This window comes from Mesoplodon bidens (assembly GCF_964165515.1).
Source record: "Mesoplodon bidens genome assembly, chromosome: 1".
Taxonomy (NCBI): Eukaryota; Metazoa; Chordata; class Mammalia; order Artiodactyla; family Ziphiidae; genus Mesoplodon; species Mesoplodon bidens.
The window spans coordinates 105,856,752-105,871,804 of NC_138176.1; the positions used below are offsets into that span (position 1 = coordinate 105,856,752).

Genomic DNA, 15,053 nt, shown 5'->3' on the forward strand with positions numbered 1-15,053 from the left:
CGTCAGTGTGCCCGCTTCTTTGGACACTTTGTCACTCGGGCCCCCTCGCTGTGGCCTCACACTCCCCCACCAGCGCTCGGGCACCGAGGCGTCCGCGATGGGCCCGCCCTTCAGACGTGGTCGTCCTTGTCCTCACTGCACCCACCAGCGATTATTTTACTGCCCGTTCTGGGCCTGAGCAGCAGGGTCTGGGCCACGCCACCCCTTGGGTAGCCCGGCGGGTGAGGGATGGACTCAGGACTAGACCACAGCCTCCCCTCTGGACTGGTGTCCTGTGGTCCCATACAGAGCACTACACACTGGGCGGCTTCAACAGCAGAGATGTATAGTCTCACAGTCCTGGAGGCCGGAAGCCAAGCTGCGGGCTGGGCTGCACCCCTGCTGGAAGCTCTAGGGGATGGTCCTTCGTCACCTCTTCTGGCTCCTGGCGGCTCCGGCTGTTCCTGGGCTCGTGGCTGCGTCACACCAGTCTCTTCATCATCCTCGCGTAGCAGCCTCCCTGATTCTGTCTTCTCCCCTTTCCCTTGTCAGGATGCTTGTCATTGGGTTTAGGGCCACCCAGATAATTCAGGATGATCTCATTTCAAGATCCTTAATTTACTTACCTCTGAAAAGGCCTTTTTTCCAAATAAGGTCACGGTCACAGGTCCTGGGGATTTGATGTGGACATGTCTTTTGTGGGGGGGCCCTCGCGAGGAGTTGTTCCATCAGACACATTTTCTGGATGCAGCAGGAGAGGAGGAGAACGTAGAGACAGAAACCTCCAAAGCTGTGAGGCTTCAGGAGGCCCTGCGGGTTGATTTTTTCCTGAGTCCGCTTAGCACTCGATCACAGGAGAAAGCCTTTATTCCCACAGACAGCCCGCACCTGGTTTTCCTCTGCATCTAAGGAATTTGTGCCATGTGTTCAGTGGATACAGATTGGAAGGCTCGCGGGGTGCGGGGTGGGATGTCTTTGATGCTGGGCACAGAGCAGTGAACAGACAGACAGAAGTCACTGCGTGGCCGGCCCCGCTTTCTCCGGAGAGAGACTGCTAGTCGGCACACACGTGCTGCGTCAGGGAGACAAGTGCCCCAGGAGCAGTAACGCAGGGTGGGGGAAGGAAGTGGAGGTTCTGTTGGTGGCCAAGGAAAGCGTCTCTGTTAGAGGATGCTGGGATGGATCAAAAGAATGGGGGCCTCTGGGGGTGTCCAGACAAAGGCATTCTGGGCCTAGCGATGTCCATGCAACGCCCTGTGGCCGAAGCGCGCTTGTCTTGTCTGTGACAGCGAGGGCACGGCTGAGAGGCGCCTACAAGCAGAGAGTGGGAGAGGAGGTTGACAGAGAGAGGTCCAGAGCACGCTGGGCGCCTCGAGCCTCAGGAAGGCTTTCTGGCTTTTACTCCAAGTAACCTGGGAAGCAGGGAGTGAGACGTGTCTGCAGAGGAGGGGTATGGTCTGAATTTCGGTTGAGAAGTTTTTCTGTCCAGGGCCTGTGGGGTCTTGGTAGGAGCTGCAGCTCCTGTGGCAGCTCCTGACAGGGTCAGGGGAGTTGTGCCTGGCGGGTCCTGGGTGCTGGGCTCCCCGCCAGGGGCCGCCCCGTGTGCACACCGCACCGGGAGGGGCTCTGTAGCAGCCCTGGGGCCTGGCCTCTGAACAGCTCCCCCTCTGGCGTTCAGTCCAGGTCTGTGGTCAGAAGCGAAGCCCCAGGCTGCCTGGGCCTTCCCCACCCTCAGGCCCTGCTCAGAGGTGAACACGCCCGCAACCCCAGAGTCCTCAGGCTGCCTGGACCCCCAGCAGCCCTCATCAGCCTCCTGCCTCGGCTGGGGTGGGGACAGGCCCCGGCAGATGGTGGCGCGTGTGGAGACCGGGCGTCTCCCTGTAGATGTGAACGCCCCTCTGTGTTTAGCTTGCGTGGTGGCCACTAGAGTCCTGTGCCTGCCATTGGTCAGCAGTGGGGGTGGCTCTGAGACCAGCCCCTGTCCCCCAGCACCACCCTGCAGTGCCCTGAGAGGGTGTCTGGGTGGCGGCCACACTTCCTCCTGCTGCTCCACAGGACCTGGGCTCTGGTGTGGCGACTTGCACACACTCAGGTGAGCCCCGGGGATGCCCCGAGCCTCCCAAGACAGGAGCTGTTACTGGACGTACCCGCCAGGTCAGTCTTCTCTGCACCAAAGTGGTTTCATTTTGCTTTCAGTCCTGACTCAGTGTGCCAGCCTCCACTTGGTCACTCAGTTACAACATCTGCCTAGTTGTATTAGTCAGCCATGCTGCATAACAAATTACCACACACTTAGTGGCTTCTGACAGCACCCGTTCATCATCTCACAGTGTCTGTGGGTCAGGTGTCTGGTGTGGCGAGATGGGCTCTCAGCTCAGAGTCTCACCAGCCAGGTGTCGGCCAGGCTGCGTTCCCATCTAGAGCTGTCGGTGTTTCTGTTGGCCGTCCCTTGGTGAGAAGAGACTGAAACAGCCCCTTTGGGTTGTTTCCTGGGTCGGCGCCAGCCCTCCTGGTCCCAGTCATTTCTTCTTGTTCTCTTGTTCCCTCTGTGGACCTGAGCCGTGTGCTGTGGTCTCCTTGGGGAGAGGGGTTTATCCTACCTCCCCGTCCCTCCCAGCCTGTGCTCACCCCAAGGGGATGTTGCACTGGAGTAAGTTGTCTTCCTTCCAAACGCAGAGTCACTCATTAAAACCACTAGAAGAAAGACTTTGCAAGTGGCTGGAGAGTAGAGGAAGCAGGGAGATCTGGTCTGTTCACAATAAATTAGCATATTTGCTGCCCCAAAGATATTTGTGCGGACACCCCCTGGGCAGCCTGGGCCTGTCAGCTTTGTGCCATCACGTTTGTATTCGTTTGTAGGGTTGCTGTAACAAAGTACTACAAACTGGGGGGTAAACCATAAAAATTGATTGTCCAGAAGTCCTGGATCAGGGTGTCAGCAGGGCGGTTCCTTTTGAGGCCATGAGGGAGGATCTGTCCAGGCCTCTGCCCTCTCACTTCTGATGGATGCCGGCAATCCTTGGGGCCCCTTGGCTTGTAGATGCTAAGCTCTGATCTCTGCCTTTTCTTTACATGTCATTCTCCCTCTGTGTGCACCTGTGTCCAAAGTTCTTATTTTTTGAAGGACACCAGTCATATTGGATTAGGACCCACCCTAATGACCTCATCTAACTAATTACATCTGCAGTGACTCTATATCCCGATAAAGCCACGTTCTGAGGTACTGGGGGTTAGCACTTCAACATATGAATTTGGGGAGGCACAATTCAACCCATATCAGCACACACATACACCTCCCTGCTAAATCGTCACCATACTAGGATGAATGGACGGATGGATCGATGGATGCATAGATGGATACATGGATGATTGGGTAGATGGTTGGATGGATGGATGGATGGAAGGGTCGATGAATAGATGAATGGGTGGGTGGTTGGGTAGATAGATGGACAGGTGGATGGATAGATGGATGGATGTGTTTCGTAAGAAGGAGCTAGCAGGGCCAAAGCTGGCTCATTAGACTTGGTATGTGGTTGTGCAAATGTCCAGACTTTCCATTTCCCCACATCCAAGCATAAACCTTGCTTCTGGATTCCATCAGTCCCTCTTGTTCCTCCTTGTTTTTCTCTTACTTAGGCCTTTACAAAAGGTTTCAAAGGCTCACAGATTCATCCATGTGATGTCATAGCCAGAAAAACCTTGTGATGCTATTAGTTTTTCCAAGTTGTATTATCTCTTATTTCACAGACCCCTAGAACTTCAAAATGACAAAGTCCTTTTCCTGTCTAAAGGCCATTTTTTCTACTCTGACCATGGAATCAGATACTTCGCCATGTGTGCCTTTCGAGGATGCCCTTTGGAAAGTTTGCCACTATGCCGTGCCCTGACATGGACCGTGGCCAAAGACACAGGCTAGACAAAACCTTTGGTATTAATGTAACTTGAGAATTGCATTGTCTTTTGCTACTAGAAAATTGACACTTCCTAGTAATTCAAACCTAAGTGGAGTTGTTACGGGGAATATGTGTTGCCTTCAATAAAAGAGAGTGGCAGGAAACAGAATCCAGTTGGGCATCGGTCACAGAAGGTGCTGGATTTTTCGACATCCAGGTGACCATGCAGATTTGAAGTTGAGTGCCTGGGTAGATATGGCTGGTGACAGGAGCTCAGACTGCTTGGTGAGGCAGAGGGAGCCCTTGGCAGGTGGGCGCCCCTCATGCCTTCACCCTAGCCTCTCTCGCCCACTTTCCCTCTGCGTCTCAAGTTCCGGCCATGTCTCACCCTCACTGTTCCTGCCTTCACCATAGACCTGGACCACTGGGCGCCAGCCGGCCTCTCAGCTCTGTCTTGTTAAAGCGTGTGGCTCCCCCACTAGACTGGGCTCTTGGGGGCCACACACAGGGTCTGATTCATCCTTGGGCCCCTCTTCCATGTTCCCAGCCTGCTGTGTAGCAGCTGCCCATGGAGGACCAGCACCCTTCCAAAAGGGTGGCCCTGGGCAGTGTTCCTGGGGCCCCCGGTGCCCAAACAATGCCCATCTATGTGGCCCCTAGGACTGGGCTGACCCGGCCGGGCCCCAAGCTCAGGCCCCAGGTGACATTCCAGGCCCCACCCCCAGTGTTCTGTTCTTTTGCTCCCCGTGGCCCTTCCAAGCCCAGCTGGGTTGCCCGTGGGCAGCACCTTGTTGGTTCTTCTGCCTAGGACCAGGCTCTTTATGGAGCCTCTGGCTCTCTTTCCATCCACACCCGCCCCCAACACACACACACACAGACACACACACACACACACACGCCCCACTCTGCAGAGCAGCAGGAGAGGGCTTGAGGGCTTGGGGTTGAGACCATGGTTGCGATCTGACCCACCCACCACCTGTGAGCCAGCCTCGGTCTCAGTCTGCTGCGAGGGTTCACTGCTCTTTTAAGGCACAACATGAACCGCAGGCTTCATAGCTCTCAACGCTCAGCTGACAGTCAGGGCCCTTCCCCTGGTTTCTTGCAGGCGAGCTGCCTGCCAGCCGCAGCACCTTGTCCAGAAAGGCTTCCCCACTTTCAGGGCTTTATCTGAGGGGCAGGGGCTGCGGGGCTGAGCCCCAGAGCATGCGTTCCCTCCACTAAGAAACAAACTCTGTGCCTCAGGAGGGCTGTGGGCGCTGCCTCTCCTCAGCCTAATGGTTATTCTTCTGGTTGTAGAAGTAATACTCAATCTTAGAAGATGCTCAGAAAATAATCCATCGTCCTACTATTCAAATAAATGTAATGTTAATGCTTTGCCTTGACTATATTTCCCCAAATCTCATTTATGTACATATGATAGCTCTAATTTTTTTTTTTTTTTTTTTGCGGTATGTGGGCCTCTCACAGCCGTGGCCTCTCCCGTTGCGGAGCACAGGCTCCGGACGCACAGGCCCAGCGGCCACGGCTCACGGGCCCAGCCGCTCCGCGGCACGCGGGATCCTCCCGGACCGGGGCACGAACCCGTGTCCCCTGCATCGGCAGGCAGACTCTCAACCACTGCGCCACCAGGGAAGCCCGATAGCTCTAATTTTTAAAATGCTACCTTTTTATTTAATATTTTAGAACTTCCAGCATCATTAACTGTCCTTCGTGGAAACTATGACTGAGCTAATTTACTAATCAACTAATCAAGTGAGCTAATCAACCCACTATTGACGGGCATTTAGCTTGAGCTCTTTCTTGAATATGAGTTCTCTAGATGATTACAAGGAAAACATCCTTTTATTCTTTTTAAAGTGTACAATTCAGTGGTTTTTAGCATATTCACAGAGTTGCGCAACTGCCACCAGTATCTAATCTGAACATTTTCATCACCCCATAAAGAAACCCCAAACATCCTCCCCTCCCTTCTGCCACTGGCAACCATTAATCTACTTTCTTTCTCTTGGGTTCGCCTAGACTTTTCTAGACTTTTTAAAGAAATGGAATCATACAATAAGTGACCTTTGTAACTGGCTTCCGTCACATAGCCTAATGCTTTCGAGGTTCATCCACACTGTAGCACCTGTCAATACTTTCTATGGCCAAAAATGAATCCCATGTGTGGCTAGACCACATTTTGTTTATCCCTTTATTTATGACTGACATTTGGGTTGCTTCCATTGTTTGGCTAGTATGTATAAACATTCACGTACAAATTTTTGTGTGAATCTATGTTTCAGTTCTCTTGGGTAGATACCTTGAAGTGGAATTGCTGGGTCACATGGCACGAGGAACTGCTGAACTGTTTTCCAGAGTTCCGGTAGCATTTCAGATTCTCACCAGGGATGTACAAGGTTCCAATTTCTCCATATCTTCATCCACACTTGTTATTTTCTGTTTTCTTTTTAAACTCTTATAGTTATCATAATGGACATAAAATAGCACATTATCATTTTAATTTGCATTTCCTAAATGACTAATGATGGCATCTTTTCATGTGTTTACTGGCCATTTGTATATCTTCTTTGGAAAAATGTCTTTTCAAATCCGTTGTCCATTCTTTAGTTGGGTTATTTATTTTTTTATTGTTGAGTTGCAAGAGTTTTCTGTATTCCAGATACTATACCCTTGACAGATACATGATTTGCAAAAATTTTCTCACATTCTGTGGGGTTTTTCACTTTCTTGAAGGTACCTTTTGAAGCACAGAAGTTCTTAATTTTAATTTTTGTGTGAATATGTGTTTCAGTTCTCTTGGGTAGATACCTCAGAGTGGAGTTGCTGTGTCATACTGTTTGAGGAACTGCTGAATAAGATATTTGGTTTTGGTTGCTGTGTTTTTGGTTTCACACCTAAGAAACTGTTGCCTAATCCAAGACCACAAAGATTCCTGTTCTTTTCTAAGAATTTTTAAGAATTATTTTAAAGAATTTAAAATTCTCAGTTTAAGAATTTTAGAATAGATACAGGCCTTTGATCTATTTGAGTCAATTTTTGTATATGGTATAAGGTAAGGTCTAACTTCATTCTTTTGTGTGTGGAAATGCAGTTCTCCCAGAAAAAAAAAATTTTTATTGAAGTATAATTGATTTACAATATTGTATTAGTTTCAGGTTGTACGACATAGAAATTCAATATTTTTATAGATTATACTCCATTTAAAGTTATTCTAAAATACTGGCTGTATTCGCTGTGCTGTTACAATATGTCCTTGTAGCTTATTTATTTTATACTTAATAGTTTGTACCTCTTAATCCCCTATCCCTATCATGCCCCTCCCTCCTTCCCTCTCCCCAGTGGTGACCACTAGTGTGTTCTCTATATCCATGAGTCTCCTTCTGTTTTGTTATATTCATTTGTTTGTTTTATTTTTTAGACTTCTACATGTAAGTGATAACAAATAGTATTTGTCTTTCTCTGTCTGACTAATTTCACTTAGCATAATACTGTCCATATCCATCCATGTTGTTGGAATTGACAAATCTTCATTCTTTTTTATGGCTAAGTAATATTCCATTGTATGTATAGACCACATCTTCTTTATCCATTCATCTGTTGATTGACATTTAGGTTGCTTCCATGTCTTGGCTATTGTGAATAATGCTGCTATGGACATTGGGGTGCATGTATCTTTTCTGTTTTCATTTTCTTTAGATATATACCCAGGAGTGGAATTGCTGGATCATATGGTAGTTCTATTCTTAGTTTTTTGAGGGACCTTCCATACTGTTTTCCAAAGTGGCTGCACCAATTTACATTCCCACCAACAGTGTGGGAGGGTTCCCGTTTGTCGACATCCTCAGCAACACTTGTTATTTTTGGTCTTTTTGATTATGGTCATTTGATGGGTGGGAGGTGATATCTCGTGGTTTCGATTTGCATTTCTCTGATGATTAGCGAAGTTGAGCATCTTTTCATGTGCTTTTCATCTGTATGTATTCTTTGGAAAAATGTCTATTCGGGTCTTCTGCCCACTTTTTTTTTTTTTTTTTTGTGGTACACGGGCCTCTCACCGCCGTAGCCTCTCCCGTCACGGAGCACAGACTCTGGACACGCAGGCTCAGCGCCCATGGCCCACGGGGCCAGCCGCTCTGTGGCATGCGGGATCCTCCCAGACTGGGGCACAAACCCGTGTCCCCTGCATTGGCAGGTGGACTCCCAACCACTGCGCCACCAGGGAAGCCCTCTGCCCACTTTTTACTCTGTTTTTTTAAAATTTTTTTTATTGAGTTTTATGAGCTGTTTATATATTTTGGATATTAACCCCTTACTGGTCATATCTTTTTCAAATATTTTCTCCCATTCAGTAGGTTATCTTTTCATTTGGTCGATGGTTTCCTTTGCTGTTGCAAAAGCTTTTAAGTTTAATTAGGTCCCATTTGTTTATTTTTGCTTTTGTTTCCTTTGCCTTGGGAGACAGATCCAAAAAAAAATATTGCTATGGCTTATGTCAGAAAGTGTTCTGCCGGTGTCTTCTTCTAGGAGTTTTATAGTTTCCAGTTTTCCATTTAGGTCTTTAATTCATTTTGAGTTTATTTTTATATGTGGTGTGAAACAAATGTTCTAATTTCATCCCTTTACATGCAGCTTCCAGTTTTCCCAGCAGCACTTATTGGAGAGACGGTCTTTCTCTATCTCAGCACCATCTTTTGCAAAGACCCTTCTTTCCTCATTGGATGATCTTGGCACCTCTTTTGAAAATCAGTTGCCCACAAATGTGTGGGTTTATTTCTGGACTCGCAGTTCTCTTCCATCGTCATGTGTCCTATGCCAGTGCCTCAGTCTTATTTACTGGCATTTCATACTAAAGTCCACGTCATGAGTGTGAGTCCTCCAACTTGTTTGTTTCTTTTTCAAGATTGTTTTGGCTGTTCTGAGTCCTTGCATTTCCATATGAATTTTAGGATCAGCTTGTCAACTTCTGCATGGAAAAAGAAAAGGCGGCTGATATTTTGATACAGATTGCATTGAACTTATTGACCAATTTGGGGAGTATTGCCATCTTAATGATATTAAGTCCTCAACCATGAACATAGGATGTCTTTCCATTTATTTAGGTCTAATTTATTTCAGTGACGTTTTGTAGTTTTCCGTGTGTAACTCTTGCACTTTTTTGATAAGCTTATTCCAAATATTTAAATCTTTTTGATGCTATTGCAAATAGGGTTGTTTCTTAATTTCATTTTCAGCTTGTTTATTGCTACTATATCTTAATATAATTGGGTCTTTAACAGTAACTGCTTTATTGATATATAGTATATATACCATTCAGTTCACCCTTTAAAAGTGTATAATTTTTGCTGTACACCTGAAACTAACACAACATTGTAAATCAACTATACTTCAATTTTTTAATTATTAAAAATATGTACTATAAAAGTGTATAATTTAATGGTTTTTAGCATGTATTCACTCTTAACCTGTTGTATTGATGCCAAATCCATCAGCTCTCTTCGCTAGTTAGACTTTTCAGTTCCCTTTCCTCTGCGCTCCCCTGTCCTAAATCTTTTTTTTCCCTACTTTTTAATTTTGGCAAAATACATATAACATAAATTTTACTATTTTAACTGTATTTAAGTGTACAATTCAGTGGCATTGTACACATTCACAATGTGGTATAACTACCATCACTCTTTATTTCCAGAACTTCTCATCATCCCAAACTGAAACTCTGTCCCCATTAAAGCCCCCTTTCCCAGCACCCGGAGCACCCGGCACCCACCATCTGCTTTCTGTCTCTGTGAATGTGACTCCTCCAGGGACCTCACATAAGTGGAGTCACACAGTGTTTGTCCTTTTGTAACCGGCTTCTGTCACTGGGCATAATGTCCTACAGGTTCATCCGTATGGTAGCTGGTGTCAGAATTTTCTTCCTTTTCAAGGCTGGATAATATTCCATTGTATGGAGGGACCACATTTTGTTTATCCATCATCTGTTGATGGGCACTTGGGTTGTTTCCCCTTTGGGCTCTTGTGAATAATGCTGCAGCGAATATTGTGTATAAATATTTGCTTGGGCTCCTGCTTTCCAATCTTTTGGGTGAGGCTGTGAACTGAGACTGGGGGTGTTGATGGAAGTTGACACCCTGGACAGTGATGGTCCATCCCCTTTCCTTACTCAGCTCCCAGGACAGGGGCCGCCAAGTCCACACCCCCCAGGCAGAAAGTCAGGGGCTTCGTCTCTGGAAACCTGGCAGGTGGTCTGGGAGGGCAGAGATGTAGATCATCACGAAGGTCCCAGCCTCGCCCTCAGCCTCCCACCACTCCTCCACGTTCTGGTGAAATAGTACTTATAAGGGCACTTCCCCGGTGGCGCAGTGGTTGGGAATCCGCATGCCAATGCAGAGACACGGGTTCAAGCCCTGGTCCGGGAGGATCCCACATGGCATGGAGTAGTTGGCCCCTGCGCCACAGCTGCTGAGCCTGCGCTCTGGGACCCGCGAGCCACAACTGCTGAGCCCGCATGCCACAACTGCTGGGGCCCGTGCGCCTGGAGCTTGTGCTCTGCAACAAGAGAGGCCGCCGCGGTGAGGGGCCCGCGTGCAGCAACGAAGACCCAATGCAGCCAAAAATAAATAAATAAAATAAATAAATTTTTTAAAAAAAGAAATATTACTTATAAGCCAATGTTCGCGTCGCTAGGGTGTGCCAGTCAGACGTGCACTCGTGCATCTCCGCTTGGCTGAGCAGGGGGAGCCCATGAAGCCAGTCTGGGGCCCTCTCCAGCCCTAGCTCCCCCTGCACTGAATTCTCAGGCGCGTCACATCTCCGAGCTTCCTGATGGTTTGACACCAAGGGACGTGCCCCTAAGTGAGACATCGGGCGGCTGTGTGCGTCTCTCTGCCGTGTCAGCAAGGGTTGTCCACGTCCCCAAGGGGCCAGGGCTGCTCACCCCCTACGATCAGGCGGACCATGGCGTGACAAGATGACAGTGGATTCTCCTCCTCCATCACTGGTGGATTTTACTGGAACTTCCAGAACTGCCCTGAAGATTCTGCCACATTTGCAGTTGCACAGGGCAGGGTCTTGGGTGTGTGCCGACCACGGCCCCTGGGCTGAGGAGTGTGCCAGCTTCACTGAGATGGTGCCAGAGCACCTCCCCAAAGTCATCCACCAATTTACACTCCCACCAGTGATGCGAGGGCGTCCACTATTCCAGCCATGCCAGGAGGCCACTCCAGGGCCTCTCTCTGACAGGGGTCTCTGCATTTGAGGCAGGCATGAAAAAACCCAACTCCCCCACAGAAAAGCAGAAACAGAGATAGGGCAGGCCACTGAGGGCAACTTTTAAAAAATTATAATGAGGGACTTCCCTGATGGTCCAGTGGTTAAGACTCCACCCTTCCACTGCAGGGGGCACGGGTTCAATCCCTGGTCAGGGAACTAAGATCCTGCATGCCTTGCAGCACAGCCAAAAAAAAAAAAAAAAAACCAGAAAAAAAATTATAATTAATGTTTCTAGATAGATAAAATATTTCACATCCATGAAACAACAGAGAGAGCAGGAAATTAAAAACCTGGTAGCAAAAATGTCAAGGGGAAAGTCGGAGAAAAAAAGAGGAAATTTCCCAGAAAGTGGGACAAAACGGCCCATAGAAATAGAAGATGGGAGATAAATAATTTAAGAACAGGACAGTCAGTGGACGCCCTAACAGTCTAGGCTCAACTGCGGCCACTACTTAAGGCCGCAGGGTGACCCCTGAACAGCAGAGCTAGCAGCACCTGCAGCAGGACCCCTGGGCCGTGGGAAGGGAAGTGCATGGTGGGGACGAAGGACGGGTCTTAGTAAAAGGAGCACCACGACCTGGGGGCTTAAAATAGCAGAAATCTCTTCTCTCACAGGCGGGAGGCCAGAAATCTGAAATCTGACAGGGCTGCCCCCGCTCCGGAGGCTCTGGGGGAGGGTCCTTCCTGCGTCTTCCAGCTTCTGGTGGCTCCAGGCACCCCCAGGCTTGTGGCCACATCACCCTGATCTCTGTATTGTGGTCACTTCGCCTCCTCCCCTCCCCCGTGTGTCTGTGTCTCCTCTTCCGTCTCCCACAAAGACATTTGTCCTTAGCTTAGGGCCACCAGATAATCCATGATGTCTCCTCTCAAGATCCTTACCTTGACTGCAGCTGCAAAGACTTTTCTTCCAAACAGGTCCTGCTGGCAGGTGCAGGGGTTGGGGTGTGGACACATCTTTTGGGGGCCCATTAGCCCACTGCAGAGGGTGTGAGTAGGGGCAGTGACTCTCCCACAGGAGGAACTCAGCACGTGGCGTTAGCCCCAGTGCGCTCCCGCAATGAGGGGGCCTCCGGGCAGAGATTTTGCCTTCCCTCGCCCCTCCACCTGTGCTCCTTTGTTTCCTTCTCTGCACAGTGGCTTCACGGCTGGCTCCTGCCCCTCAGACGAGATGGGGCCGGACGCAGGCCCCGTGGCCATCAGAGAGAAGATCCGGTCCCGGTTCCACGGCAGCCATGACCTGATCCACCGCCTGTTTGTCTGCATTTCAGGTGCCACTTCTGGGCCTGGGGCGGGGCGTGGGCTTGGGGACACACGGGGGCAGGGGGGCGTGCTTTAGGGGAGCGGCTGGCCCAGGTGCGGGAGGTTCCCCACTGATGCTGGGTTGCTGGGATGTCGGCCCTGCCTGGGGCCTTCTTCACCGCGTCACTTCATCGTTCGCCTGCGAGCCCTGCCATGAGCCCGGCCCGGTAAAGATGCAGGCGTCGTGCTTCGCCAGGCCCTCCCGTGGTGGGTGGAGGACCCCATTCTGGTCCCAGTGGCCCCTCGCCGCCCACACAGGGAGACTGTTCAATTTGTAGGTCAGAGTTCATTGTGCGTCCTGTCCCGACTGATGTTGCTTCCTTTCCTCTCTTGGGGTGGCAGACAATGGGGATGATGACTGTTTCATCTCCCTGGGGAGTTTAGTGAGGGGAGTGAGCACAAATGGTGTCTTCTTAGCAGCGCTTTCCCTAGGTTTGTCTGTTCTGAATAGCTGCCGCATTATCATGGTTTAAAAGTATGACAAGTGTGCAGTGAAGTCCGCCCTCTGGGCCTCCTGCCTGCCCTTCCCCGACACCTCCCCGGGGCAGCCGGGTTCAGACAGTGCCCGTCCTGCAGCCCAGCTCCCCTGGCCTGGAGTTTCCGCGGCACTCCCGGGCCCCCGGGTGGAGGGGCAGCCACGGGGCAGCCTGTGGACTGGCGGATGCTGCAGAGTCAGGGTCATGATTCCCCGGGGTCACTCCGCACTGCTGAGGGCCCCTCAGGCACAGCCCCCAGCCAGGCCAGGTGGGGGCACGAGGAACTCAGAGTGACTCTGAGCTTCGGTTCAGACATCTGCTGGAATCCACTACACGGGTTTGTTTAGAGGTCTGGGGAACATCATGCCAGCTGGTACTCAACACGGCCGCTGGCACTCAAGGAAGCCCCCAGAAGCACCGGCCACGGTATCAGTGCAGTGATGGGTCCCAGGGCGCCCATGTGCTGCTGGGATGTGCACGGTCACTCCCTGGCTTTGCTGTTAATGGCAGCCCCTCGTGCCCATGAAGAGCTAGCAGCGCTCTTCACTGAGAAGGGCCGAGTCCACCTAATCGAGGGACAGAGGAAACCTCTGCAGGTGAGGGTGGGAGAAGCCTTGTCCTGCCAGGGAGCAGGGGGCGGCTGGCGGGGGGTGCCGAGGAGCCGGCGCTGGGCCCCATGTCTGGGTAGGGTCCACCCTCGGCCCCCCAGCCACGTGGAACCTCACCGCATCCCCGCAGTCGAGGTGGCCGTGAGGGGAAGGTGCTGCCATGTGGGTGGGCACAGTTGGGGGCTCTGGGGTCGTCCCTCAGTGAGGGGCCAGGATAAAAGCATGAAGGCGAATAACTGACCCCTGGGGGAGGGCTGCTGGGTAGTTTGCCCCCCTCCGCCACCTTCCCTTAACTCCTGAGCTTTTGCTTCTGCCAAAGGAGCTGTCACGGGGGCGGGGCAGCCTCTTCTCGCGCCCACTCACCCGAGGACATGTTGGTCTCTGACCATGAGTCCTGGCTGGGTTCACCAGCTGCCAGCACCTAACCCCCCCTCCTCGGGCGTCCTCACCCAGGCGTGGCCGACCAGCTGCAGACCAACTACGCCAGCGACCTCAGAAGTATTCTCAAGACCCTCTTCCAGGTCATGGCCACCAAGCCGGAAACGGACGACAAGGAAAAGCTAAAGAAGGGTGAGTGCCAGCTCGGGACAGGCTCTGAAGCCTAGGCTGACCGTCGTGCCCACCGCCCCCTGGATGTGGGGGGCCTGTGGAAATCTGCACCCCCAGACCTGGCATGGCACCGCCACCCGCCTTTTGTGGGCAGAGGGGCACAGGCCCCGGATACCCTGAGAGGTGGGCTTGGGGACGCATGGGGGTCACAGCCCCATGTGCCCACGCCCCAGCCAGGCCACCCCACTTCCGACAGCTGACGGGCCTGGAGACGGGACCTGGAAGCGGTACACTGTCACTTCTACCAAACTCCGTCTGTCAGAGCAGCCAGAGGCCAGCCCAGAGCCAAGGAGGGGACGTGGGTCCCCTGCTTGGGGGAGTGGCCATCTGTGAGCTGCCTCACATACTCACACACGCATGCACACACACACGCACACAGAACAGAGTTACTTGGTGAGGGAGCAGGTGTCAGGCAGGGAATGCTAAGGCACAGGGAGCTTGGCCCCTGGCTCCCTGGAAGGAGGTGGCAGGGTCCGAGCGTGGGGAAGGGGCCCGACCCCTGCTCTCCCACCCTCTGCTGGGCTGAGGCTCCCATTCTGGGCGAGTGGCCTCTCATCATAGGGGCTTCTGCTCAAGAATGTCTGGACACACAGGGCAGCCGGCCCAGCCCTGGAGGGCACGTCCTTGCCCACAGGGAGGAGAAGTCTGTACTGTGTGTCGACCCAGCTGTGCCCCCCAGGGTCCACACCACTGGACCACACTGCTCCCATCTGCCAGGGAATTCTGGGCGGGGCTGCCTTCTGGGGCTGCCTTCTTGCTCTGCAAGCAAGGATGGTGGGCCCTGGGGCCAGGGGCCCATAGGCAGAACCAGCTGCACACCTGAGGGCACTTGGACGGAAAGGCCTCCCGCGGGGTCAGCACCCAGCCTGCAGGGACGGTGGGTGAGGGCTGCGGTGACCACTCCGCATGCAGGACTGTGG

General features: G+C 51.6%; 1 protein-coding gene across 2 annotated transcripts in view; it reads left to right on the forward strand.

Moving 5' to 3' along the window:
* The window catches only part of ZFYVE28 (zinc finger FYVE-type containing 28), a gene marked incomplete at both ends in the record, with an annotated part of 114,217 nt that overhangs the window by 95,996 nt on the left and 3,168 nt on the right, over nt 1-15,053 (forward strand). For both annotated transcript variants that reach the window (XM_081231001.1, XM_081231002.1), the window contains 2 exons: nt 12,276-12,409; nt 13,978-14,094. In XM_081231001.1, the coding sequence (XP_081087127.1) occupies nt 12,276-12,409; nt 13,978-14,094 (251 nt within the window). The remainder of the gene's footprint in view (nt 1-12,275; nt 12,410-13,977; nt 14,095-15,053) is intronic.